Source organism: Limanda limanda, chromosome 1 (assembly GCF_963576545.1).
Source record: "Limanda limanda chromosome 1, fLimLim1.1, whole genome shotgun sequence".
Taxonomy (NCBI): Eukaryota; Metazoa; Chordata; class Actinopteri; order Pleuronectiformes; family Pleuronectidae; genus Limanda; species Limanda limanda.
Window position 1 is genome coordinate 34,606,641 of NC_083636.1, and position 12,440 is coordinate 34,619,080.

General features: G+C 45.6%; 1 protein-coding gene across 1 annotated transcript; it reads left to right on the top strand.

The window, feature by feature from the left end:
• The first annotated feature begins 688 nt into the window (after positions 1-688).
• On the top strand, positions 689-11,343 carry LOC133012573 (protein FAM222A). Its single transcript, XM_061080331.1, has 2 exons — positions 689-822; positions 9,998-11,343. Exons 1-2 carry the CDS (start codon positions 693-695, stop codon positions 11,341-11,343), a joined length of 1,476 nt encoding a protein of 491 aa, XP_060936314.1. The 5' UTR covers positions 689-692.
• Positions 11,344-12,440: the final 1,097 nt, after the last annotated feature.

Sequence of the window (12,440 nt, forward strand, 5' to 3'; positions counted from 1 at the left end):
GAGCAAGGTTGATAACGGCGGAGAACCATCATAACAACTAAGCAGCAGGAGGAGATGGCGTCGTTATTAAATGAGATTACTTCCTTAAATGTGCAGCCTCCGCAGTTCAAAGCCGGGCTCCTGAATTTTAATGTGGTAAAAGGACCCGAGACGTTGAAGAGTTTTAAGACATGTCAGCTGCCGGAGTGAAGTGGAGATGTTTTTGAAGGAGGAGAGTTTATAGCGTGTGCGCTGGCAGTTTTTTTTTCTCCGACATCAAAGTGATGATTGAATGTAATGCCTATCGTTATATATTTTTTCTCTCCAAACATTAAGTTGGCATCTGCTTTCTTTCCAACGTTGCTTATCTGGCCAAACCATGAAATGAGAAAAACATTTAAAATCAAAAGTTATGACAAGAGAACTGGTCGGGGATTCATTCATCCTGGTTCTGCCTGAAATATCTCAACAACCACCGGGTAAATTGCCTTGAAACTTCTCGTAGCCATCGATGGTTTTCAAGTGAATGAAACTTGCTGACTTTGTTGATCCTCTGACCTTGTCTTTATTACCATTGGGGTTTTAAAATGTCTATGTCTCAGTTTGACATTTTATTTGGTGTTAATTGGTGATTCGATAAAGTTTAATAATCTGTTGTTTTATCTTTACTCCAGCAGGTTTACCCAGGCTGTGAGCAGCCGTCGTGAACGATCATGCTGGCCTGTATCCAGAGACGACAGAACCTCTCGTCGCAGCGTCTGGCCTGCACTCCCAAAAGCCTTGATGTTGCTACGCCGCCATTACAGCTGCTGGTGCCGCCGGTGCTGCCCTGCACCCGCAAAGGTGAGTCATGAAGGCACACAGGTAACACAGAGGGCTGACAACACGCACTCTGCACGAAGTTAATAGTAACTGGTCGGGTTCTTGTTCCTGAGTGACTTTTTAATCCATCATGTTCAGCTTGACCATGTCGACTTAAAGATTATGTATGGTTTTGGCAAAGGCACTGTAGAAGGTGCAGCATATTAACTGTGCACAGAGACTGAAAAGGAACAACAAGAATGAGAGAAATTAAGAAAATCATTCAAATAAGACAGCAGCTCTGCACCAGGGCTATGGTGCTTTAAGTTAAACCCAGTGGAAGAACAGCTGTGGTCTGTTTGTGCCTGCCTGGTCTGAATCTCCTGGATGTCTTTAAAAACTGCAGCTTGTCCTACTCCAGGAAATTCATTGACTTCTAGGAGCAATCTATCTGCTCCACAACCGATTACCCATTATTCGTTTATAGTAGTAAAACACAGTGTAGGAGTAAATGTTGTCACTACTGCACAAAATCAGCATTTTCTGCCAAACACATCGTAACCCTCCCTCCATCGATACCACACGCAGCACATTGCAAGCAGACCAGAGCAGGAGCCCACATGGACAGGGAACTGGTTTAGTTTGGCAGTGGTCTGAACCAGGCCAGGACAGACTAGAGTGGTAATCAGAGATGTCCTAAATGTCCAAGTATATGCAAGCCAGATACTTATTTCCTCCCAATGTGCAAACGGCAAAAGTTGAATCCCAACATTAATCAAGTTCAATATGTTACTTGCCTAGTTAACCTTACAAGAGCGCGTTAAGCCGTCAGCTGCCGTTAAGCTCTTAGAATTAAAATGATGGCCAATCCTGATGATGATGATGATGCCTTTTAATTGGGTTGCTAATCACTGTGCTCCTGCGGTGCCAGTGGTCAAAGTGGAGTCTGAAATTATGGAGTTAATCAACTCTCCCGCACAGGGTTACTAATAACGTTCACATTTCAGAGAGCGCCCCCAATGTCAGTGACCTTCATCTTGACTGATTATGCCGCGTTCACTGAAAGGTTGAGCCGGTATCTCTGGGACTAACCTGGATTGACATTTGTAATTAGATTCCTTCCAGTTAATTGGTTGGATGTGACATGTCTGCAGAATTAGTCCTTGGTCGGATTCTTCTCTGTTTTTTGTGTAACTCTACATCTGTGGGATCTGTGCAGTGCTCTGAATACATTTTCTTCTTCTTCTTCTTCCTCTATAGTCTAGATTCAGATAATGAGATCACAGTCCTGCAAATGAAGTTATTCTGCTGTGGTTTCCTTTTTCTTTTTTGTTATCATTCCGATTTTAAAAACTGCTGATGCCTCATATTTCTGTGCTGGGTCTGGTTCGGAGTTATATTGAAGATCTATAATTGCTCACAGTTTAATGGTTCAGCTGGGTGTATTGCAGTTTTATTAATACACTTAGCCATGAAACACGGAGACTTATGATGTCCTGTGGAGATGTTTTGTTTCTTTCCTGTAGCTGCTGCAGCATCATTATAGTGAGCCTGAGCTGTAACATATATATTTAATGTGTTTTATTCAGACCCGTGCATGAACTGCTACTGTGCTGCAAAACAGGAAGTGTCCGAGAAAGCACGACTATGCAAATTTTGACCGGTATCAGCGTGTACTTTCAGATCTTCCTCCGAGTGAATCGGAATCATTTGACTATCAGTGCTTGGCGAGCTGATAAGTCACATGCACATCTTTTTTCTGTGCCTGGAGAGCAGGGTGGTGGTCAGGAGGATCTTATCTGACTGATCCTGTTGCCTGTAAATGTTTCTGTTCATTTGCATGGGCCTGTGCTCCCTCACAAAGGCTAGCTCTGCTCACGCATCACGCACCGCACCATTACACAGTCTAATTTCACCATAATTGTGTTTGTAATTATCAGATTTCAATGACGTTGTTAACCCGACACCTGCACATGCACTCACGGGGGGGGGCTTTCACGTATTCTGAATAATTTGACCTCTTCTCGGGTTGAAGCTGGGTGGAGCCACTCCAGGGGGTTTTCTCAGCCCACCGAACTCCATATAGCTCATATACACTTCATATACTTCAAATACACTTCATATACTTCAAATACACTTCATATACTATATATACAATGAAGTCAAATCAACCAAATGAAGAGGAAATACCTGTGTGGTTCTGCAACAGCCTTATTTTTCGAATTACATACTCAAAAACCAATTGCTGTGTTTCCGACCGAACTCAAATTTACAAATTCCATCCCCCCTTTTAAGCTCCGTCTCCTCATCTCCTCATCTCCTCATCTCCTCATGTCTCTCCCCGGGTGAAATACCTCTTTGTCTATTTTGTTATTAAATATTAATTAGGAATCAGTGGAGCACTTGTCTGCTAAACATTGGAACAGAAGGGCCTAGTTTGCCTCAGGCAGAACCAGGGGTGTGCGTTCCTCATCCTGTTTTTCGACCCCCCTCTCCCTCCCCCTCCCCCTCCCCATTAGTTTTATGTACTGCGACTGTGCCGTGGCGTGGTGCGGCACCCTTCAGCTGAGGCCTGACATTTCAAGCACAACCACAGGGAATCGGCTGCTGATGGGAGCTCAGTCTGTGTGGGTCCGGGCTCCTTCATTAAACGAGTCGCTGTTGGATCATGTTAAATGGGGACAGACGCCCGGTCGCCGCTGCGCTTTTGAAAAGCCATTTCCATTTTTAGCTATCAATAAATGGAAGGCAGAGGACATAAAAGCTCTCAGCCCCACAAACCCATGTGAAAGATTTCTGAGAAAAACCAGTGGGAGGAATTACGTGACGAGAGTGAATGCGAGCGGCGCTCCTCTCTCTGCTCTCTGCTATCTCAGCTTGAAAGCAGGGGGCTGGAAACGCTTCTCTTTTTCCCACGCTGCTGGCCTGTGCTCGGGTCGGCTTTTAGAGGGGAAACTTTGCCCAAGCTGGGCCAAGCGGCACAGAAACAAATGAGGAGTGACACTGGTGCAACGGAGTATTCGCCGGAGCCTCCTCCAGCACACATAGCTAAGTGTTCAACCCTGAGGTTACTCCAGCACCTCCACGTACAACCTGCTGACGAGGAGTGAGGGATGTATGTGAAATTATTTTAGTGTGTTTATGGATTGAGGTTAAGAATAGAGACGTTAGGTGTAAGAGCAGATGGTTGCTAGGTTGGTTCAACTAAACAGAGGTCTTAACTGGCATCCCTCTGTCCACCTCTAAATGTTAATGTCTTTTCAATTTAGAACTTGTGGTACGTGTTGAAAACTGCTGACAATGCACCGTACTCTTTAAGCCTCTATTAATCAATATTTGATTAATCAATATTTGATTAATGGATAAATTTGATTAATAGATCTGTGTTTGTCTTTTCTCAGCATGATGTTTTAAATAACAAACATCATTTGCCTTTTAAAAATGTACGAAATTTAGCAAGCTAATTTAGTTTTTTAAGAATTGTTGTATGAACCAGAATAGTTTGTCTTTATATTTGTCAGGACTCTTTTTTCTCCATTAATTATTCCCATTTTTTCAGTTTTTTGTTTTAATAATATACGTCACTCAACAAAGAATCATGTCAGTCCTCTGGATAAACTGTAAACCCTTTACATGCATGTTGTGGTCACTGGTTTCAATAATTTAAACTTTGTGTCTATTTTGTCAGTTTGACATGACAGATGGCTCTAAATACTACATTACCCATGAGCCAGAGGGAGGCTACTGATCCGGGCTGCTAAGCAGAGTGGCATTAGCATTAGCAGCAAGCAGCAGTAAGATCGTATTAGCTGTACCTATTAGCAGTTTTCTAAGCCTAGCGTAAGCCACATGTATGAGAATGACTGGATGTTGGGAGTCGTAGTTAACTCCTCATCTTATGTTTTTATTTACACCTTCTTTTAATTTTTAACCCAAGTTATTTTTCACCACTGTTCACATTTAGTACCAACTCAACCGGGAGAGTTGTGTGTCACTGACACTGTGAATGTGAAGCTCCCACAATCTGCTCTGACACCAATGGAAACTCTATAACCACTTCATAAATCATCCATCTTGTGGCCGCTGTGCTTCTCTGTGTCTGTTTTGACACGTTAGGCCCCAGACTGAAGTTGAAAAGCTACAGAAGGAAGTTATCCATCACCAATAAAGTTGTAGATAGAATCATTATCCAAAACGGAAAAACTGTATAATTATATTTTCAATTTTTGGCTGAAGTATGGAGGGAGAACAGAGCAGCTATAATTGTTGGTGTTATCGCTCCGTCTAACCTCTGATGAATGGAGGCAGGGCCAATTAATTACATGGTTCTAATGACTATAGGCTTATTGGGCCAATTCGGCCCAAAAAAAAGGGGGGGAGGTTGTCATGGGAACAGAGACATGGGCTTTACATGTGTCGTGAATGTGGTCAGGCCCTGGTTTGCGAAAGTGGGTTGAGGAATATTTTGAATATCAGAAATAATCGGTGTGGAGCTCTATTATCAACTGTCTGGTCTCACTATCTCACTAATGTGTTCTGGAGATGTCCCAACCATAAGATCTGACATTTCAAGCCAACCTGTTTGGATATTAATAAGGAATAATTACCTAGCGGCCATTCCCATTCCTCATGTCGGGCCTCCGGGGGTGTAACAGGCAGGAGGAGTGGTTTTTGGAAATGCAAAGTGCTCGCCCGCCTCCGGATCTCATCCCTGCCTCTGGGGCTTGTTTTGCCCATAAATTAGTGATTAACTTTAACTGCTCCAAAACAATGAGGACTGCGCTCTAATCTGGGCGGGGGGGGGGGGGCTTCAAGTGTGACCACGGGAAAAAGATTAGCCCAGTGGCAGAATTGTACGGGGGTTGGAATCAAGGTTGTGAAAGGCCACAAATTGCACCGTGGCGTGATTATAAAAAAACGCAAGGTTTTTGTATATTTGCAGATTATTCCTGTGCAAACATTTCCGCCTTCTTTCAAAATCACAAACACACACATTACAACAATCTCCTTTTCTCTCTCCCTCAACCCCCGACTGTTTCTCTCCAAGCGAGTCTCCTCTGCATGTAAAGAGGGAAATCAGGATTAGGTGTTTCCTGTGAAAGCGTGCCAGCTCCTCTCAGCGTGGCGCCACAACACTCGCACACGGCACGGTTAGCGCGCGGCGTGCCCCCCCGAACCAACAACACCTTCCAGCACGACCACTGGGACCAGTAAAGGGATCAATCGGGAGCCGGGGATGCATCTTACATCAGTGTCATTATGCAGATTCTGTTTTGAGGCAAGGAAAATGACAAACAAAGCTTTTTTCTTTAATCCAGCACGGCCCACTTTAATCAGCTGTGTCTGAGGACAAGTAGGGGGGGGGGGCTGTTAAAGGTCAAAGAATTTAAACGTGTAAACACTGCGTGAGGCCGAGGCCTGCTCGAGAAAAGAGGCTGATGTTTTTCTGGGCTGTTTCTCGTCTCTCTCTCGTCTCTCTCTCTCTCTCTCTCTCTCTCTCTCTCTCTCTCTCTCTCTCTCTCTCTCTCTCGTCTCTCTCTCTCTCTCTCTCTCTCTCTCTCTCTCTCTCTCTCGCCCTCAGTGTGTGTGTGTATGAGTGAGTGAAGGGGGTGGGGGGGTTGCTTCTCGTAAACAGTGGCTTATGAAGATATGGAAATAACCAGTGACTCAAACGTTGACAACTAGTTGAGGGATGACAGATGAAGTAAAAAAAAGAAAATAAATACAATAAATTTAATTTAGTTCAAATAAATAAGTTCCTGGAACCTTATCCATAGTTTTTACTTGTGTAACCCTAACCCTTAACCTCAACCTTAACCCAAGCCTACCCTTACCCTAAACCTTACCTTAACCTTAACCTCTAAACATGTCTTCACCTTAAACATAATTTACCTTATGTAAGTATATATATATATATGTATATATTCTCTCTCTCGCTCTCTCTCTCTCCCTCTCTCTCTCTCTCTCTCTCTCCCTCTCTCTCTCTCTCTCTCTCTCTCTCTCTCTCTCTCTCTCTCTCTCTCTCTCTCTCTCTCTCTCTCTCTCTCTTGCTCTGTGTCAGGGCTGAGGAGCCGCCTGCAGACTGCAGGTTAACGGTGATTAAGTGCTTAAGGTCAGACTGCTAATTATCTCCCCTCCATTCCTCACCTGACAACACGAAGCTGCCATTTCCCCGGTTGTCATGTGAACGACCTCGTATTTGTTTTCATTTCTCGTCTTGATTTTTTATTTTTTTTTTACACCCGTGACTTTCGTCGTGGCCACAGGGGAGAAACACAGGAAAACATGTCAGGGTGAAATGCATGGTTGACACCCATGAAGGAGATTTTTGAGATTAATTTACCAAAGCTTGCTCCAGATAATGTGCTTTAACCTTTAAAAAATATAGTTTTCATTGAATTAAATAGTAAAGCCAGTGGTTAGAGCAGAGATGGAAGTAGAGAGAAGAACAGTTAGAAAGAAATAAAGAAAATGTTCTCTTTTCTATCTTTTTCTGCTTCTCTTCATTGTGTTAATTCAAAGACTTGAACGAGTTGGTCTTTGGTTCATTAGGTTCATTGCCGACCACTAAACATTAAACATGCATTAATGGAAGAACATGAAGAATCTCATCTCCTAAAAGACTGTACAGCCGGGATGAGGCTGAGAGCTGCTCTGCTGCTCAGACGCTTCACCTGCTCGGTTTCTCCCTCACACATTTCCGAGCTGCAGTTGAAACACCTCGGTTTCAAAAGAGCTAAACAATCCTCTGAATAGAACGACTGTTGCCTTCTTCTGCTTGTTTTCAGGATCAATGATCTGGAAGCTTCGGAGTTTGAAATGGACCAGCAAAGCAAAACCATTAACTTAAAAAAAAAAGCTTTCAAATTGAACCTTGCTCCGATTCTGGGAAGTGAAAGCGACGCCTGCAGAGCACAAGCGATACTTTATCATCAATTATCACTTTCATGTGTGTATATATATTTGGCCTTGGTGTTGAGAGTGAGGATGAGACAGCAGCCTCCACAAAGGAGGCTCGTGCTTCCTTGGCACCTTCACAGGGAGACTTGTGCTGTCGTGGAGCCAGATTGTAATTAATGAAGCACACACTGTAGGTCCCTTTTTTTATTTATTTTTTAAACTGGGTGTGTTCTGGAGGGAAAGCCTTGTGAGATGAGCAAAAAGCGATGCAGCTGACTGGTAAACATGACGTGCTGGGCTGCAGTTTAACACCCGTGATTGGTAATAAAGTCCTCAAGATTGAAACAATTACCTCTGCTGGTAATTTAGAGCTTAGCGTTAATGCTGGTCGCGCTGTTACTGTCCTCGCTTTTGAGTTTCCCATTATCCAGCAGTCGCGCTTCTGTCGGGGGATCAGCCGAAAATGATCCCCCCTTTTTCTCATGCATACGCCACGCGGGAGTGGTCCTCGGATGACAAATATGTGAATGCAGAGTGTGTTGGGGGAAAAGGCCTATTTGCTAATGAGGTTTCCATGGCGGCACATTAAGGCAGCCACAGTGGGGAAGTGCAGCTGTGTTGTGTCTCCATGGCTCTGACAGGGCTGTAATCTCTGGACTAACAATATCAGACACCCTGCGAAGACGTGTTAGCATTCAAAGTGTTTGAAATGTGTGCGGAGCAGCGAGCCAATGGCAGCGTGCAGAGCTTAACGCTGACATTTAACCAAGCGACAGACGACTGAAGCGTTCGACTAAACGATCTCTCTCAGGTAACTGAGCAATTTGAAGGCAGAAATAAGAGACACGTTTAGTTCTGTGGTATCACAAAGATTCATTTAATCTTTCATATCACTCCCCATTACCTAGGCTTCTTCCAGGGCGGTTATGATCCTCCTTTACTTATCATTGATGGTCATAAATAAAAGCTTTTTTTAGCCAAAGGCCAGAAACTGTTATTGCAGCTGGTTTTTCCTGTTACCTCCGACTCGGTGAGCAGGATTATGTGAAACCAGAGAAGCGAGAGCTCACATCTTGATGCTGTGTACAGTATAAACACCTCTCCAACATCCCAGATGTCATTGTTTTCTATAGCAGCACTACGCCGCGATACATAATAAGCAGCGTTTTGCTTCGTTGTATTTCTCTGTAGAATTCATTCACGCTGCCGGCACCACCGCGGCGCTGCTTCTGCCTCGCCAGGAGATTTCTGAATGGATTGAACGCTCCACCTTACCTCCTTCCTCCATTTTAAACACCCAATTTATTCCTTTCATGAGATGGATCTTGTAGATTGAATCATTTTCACAGTCGGGAGGCTCACTGTAGGCCTGAAATGAAATGAACTCCCAAATCAATTTCAAATGGGAACAACAAGTGAGCCTCTCCCCCGCATCGCTGGAATTGGTTTTGTTATTGAAAATGAAATGAAGTGTTTTGTTTTTTTTTATCCTTATTTTTAGAAGCTTTTTGTGGCAGATTACAGGCTTGTTATTTCGCCCGTGATGATTTCCACCGACTTCTGTAGGTTAATTTCAGCGCCTTTTCTATTTTATGCCAGAAACTCCATAAAAGTGTCGGCCTGAAAGGTGGCTGTAATTTCAAACAGGTGATTTATTGTTTTTAAATGGCTCCCACCGTTTTCCACCTCACCTTTGTTGCGAGGAGTTAAGCAGCCATGAAATTGCCTGAATAATAGTGTTTAAATCCAATCTTAGTTTGTCCCGTTAGCTTTCCCACACACACAATTCAATCAGAAGTGCTCTTTGTGTGATTGCTCTTTTTGTCCCCATCTGCAACAACTTCTCCTTCTCAACGTGGACTCCAGGGTTTTTAACAGTGGGATCGGTTCAGGTTCATAAAAGCATAAAGTGGAACTAACCTTCATTGACGCGAAGCAGCGATGCCTGAGTGATTTCAGAGTTATTGAGGAACAGTCAAAAATGAAATGTGGAACAACTAAAAATAATTTAGTATTTAGGCGATTGCTGATATATCAGTTGTGTAATCAGCAACAAAAATGACTTTGAAGCCTTTTTTCATTCGATCCTCCAACACCTTAATATCTTCAAATGAATCTCATTGGAGCTGCTGCATCTGATTTAGCTCCTCTTCTCTTGCTCTTCTTCTAATTTCCCTGTGTAACATTGAAAATAATCTAAGTTTTAGAAAGCATTCCATCTTCCATCATTCCATTAATAGTTCTGAGCTTGAAAGGTAAAAAAAACAACAGAGCTTCTTTGAGACCAATCGCTTATTTTCCTCTTCTTTCTCCTCAGGCGACCTGGCCACCGTGATTTCCCGGTACCCGTCTCCTGCAGAGCTGGATGCTTTCGCCCAGCGGAACGCCAACAGCCCGCTGTCCATCAAAATCGTCCCCTCCGAGGTACGGGTGCCGCAGCACAAGCAGCTCAACAAAACCGTCAACGGCTTGGACACCACGGGCACCCATCGCTACAGCCCCTACCCCGGCTCAGGAGGCCTGCTGGCCGTCAAACACTCGGAGGTGGTGAGAGGTGGGGTGAAGAACTCGGAGGGCAGGAGGACTAAACATGCCAACAACCATCCGGCCTCTGTGGCACCGTATAACAATCCTCTGAATAATGGCTACGCTGTCAGACATGGGCACAAGGCCTATCATATAAGCGCCTGTAAGCTCTCTGATGTGCCCATTGAGACGCTCTGTTCCGGTCCGGGGATGACCTCCGGAGACCGCAGCCTGCTCCCCCGGTCCGAGCTGGCCGAGGTTCAGAGCCTGATGAGGCAGATGAGCCGAGTTCCCCTTAGCCAGGCCCTGCAGCTGGGGGGGGAGGCGCGGGCCAGCCCCACCGTGCAGGCCGTGGCCGCCGTGGCACATTCGGACTCCGACTTCGTCCTGGGGGTGCCACCCCAGAGCAGCCTGGCGTTCACGGGAGCCATGCTGCCCACGCAGAGCGCAGACATCGCCACAGCCGGCTACCTGGAGAAGGGCGACTACGCGCTGTGGCAGCACAAGCATCCGATCCAGCAGCAGCACGCGTCCTACCAGCAGGTGGCAGTGAGGATGTACAGTGTGGGCAGCGCTGCTCAGGGGCATCGAGCAGCACCGGCCGGGGGGGGCCAGTCTCCTGAGTCCTGCCTCCCTCTGGCCTGCTCCTCTCAGCTGGCCTACAGGCCGCCTCCTCCCAGTGGGGGTGCCTCCTCCCAGTACTTCGCTCCTCTCTGGGACGGCGTGCTGGCCCCCCCCCACAGCGACTGTTATACCTCCCAGGTGCTGGCAACGGGTACGTGCACGGCCAGGCCTCGGGACATGGGCTTCTCCCACCCCCACCTCCACCCACACTGCCATCAACGCCCACACCACCCTCAGCATCATCAGCCTCAGCTGCATCCGCCTCTCCCGCCCCCCCACATGCAGGCCTACAGCACCGACCCGAACCTCTGCTGTGGGATGCCCACCTCCAGCCTGTGCCACGCCGCCGTGCTCAGCAGCAGCCTGCAGTCTCTGGAGTGCCTCATCAGTGACATCCACCCCCCCTGCATCAAAGAGCGCATGCTGGGCCGCGGGTACCAAGCCATGGGAATGCCTCCGCTGCTGGAGCACCACCACCACACAGCCCACATCCAACTCCCCGTCTACAGATAAGACGAGGCGCTGGCGCACAGCGGGGGGGCGCGGAGGTGACACACCTGACAGCGGAGGCGAGAATGAGACACGCCTTGTTACGTTGGTGCATGAACTGTATCTGAAGTACGGCTCGGTGTTAGAAGCCTGAAGGTAAACGATAATCATGACCTAAGATAGAGGTTTATCTTATGGACTTTTTCTGTTTTTATTTTTATATCTTAAATGGCTGTTCTCCGTTTGATACTGATGCTGAGCAACCAATCATGATCCGCCATCGTGTTCCAACGTGTAAACACTGTCTGTTGTTTCTCCGTCGGCCTTTACAAACATGGGAAACTGAAATAATCATTGGTACTCGTCTAGAAACACTTGAATATGACAGTTTATGTGAATATATGATGGGTTTTTTTTCCATATTTGAGAGGGAACGTTTCTTGATTATTAACTCAAATTATGTTCGTCTGTTACTTTCATGTGAATTTAGTTTTTCAGTGTTATCAGACGTGTGCTTCAGCAGTATGACGCCCATCCTCTGGGCCGGTGAACATCTTTTTTTGATCATTGTGTTTTGTATTGTCATGCAGTTATAGACAAAAGTGATGTAACTTAGCATCGGAATTGTTTTTGATGTAGTCACGCTCAGCTCAGCATATTATGGATAATCAACACTGTGGCGTTCAGGCCAAGCAGGATGTGCAGTTTGGTTGTGTTTTTGTTAAGATTTCTCAAAGATGGGTGTGTTTGGATGTGACTGTTGTTGTGGCAGCGGAACACGACACCTGGGAATGATGGAGTGCCATGTTGTGGAGAGCCGGCCGCCTGAATCATTTACACTCCTCTTCTTTTTAGGGCTATAGGATCTGTGACGGCGTGCGGCGTGTGACTGAAGAGATCTGTGTGTGTCTGCACTGGTTCTGTAAAACTATTTATTTATGTCGGCCTGTTGAGTTACATAGCAAACTGTCTCTATAATTATAAAGTGCAATTATTCTATATGGACATGTGAACGCTCTCCATGAAGTATGATGTTGAAATAACTACATTTTGCAATGTATGACCCCGATCCCTCACCCACCCCTCCCCCCTTTTGGCCTCTTCTTAATAAGGATTGTCAA

What these genes read in the sequence shown, in the direction of transcription:
- LOC133012573 (XM_061080331.1), top strand. Translation starts at nt 693, where the DNA reads ATGCTGGCCTGTATCCAGAGACGACAGAACCTCTCGTCGCAGCGTCTG. An exon ending in GCTGCCCTGCACCCGCAAAG is followed by an intron (nt 823 to 9,997) that starts GTGAGTCATGAA and finishes CTTTCTCCTCAG; the next exon opens with GCGACCTGGCCACCGTGATT.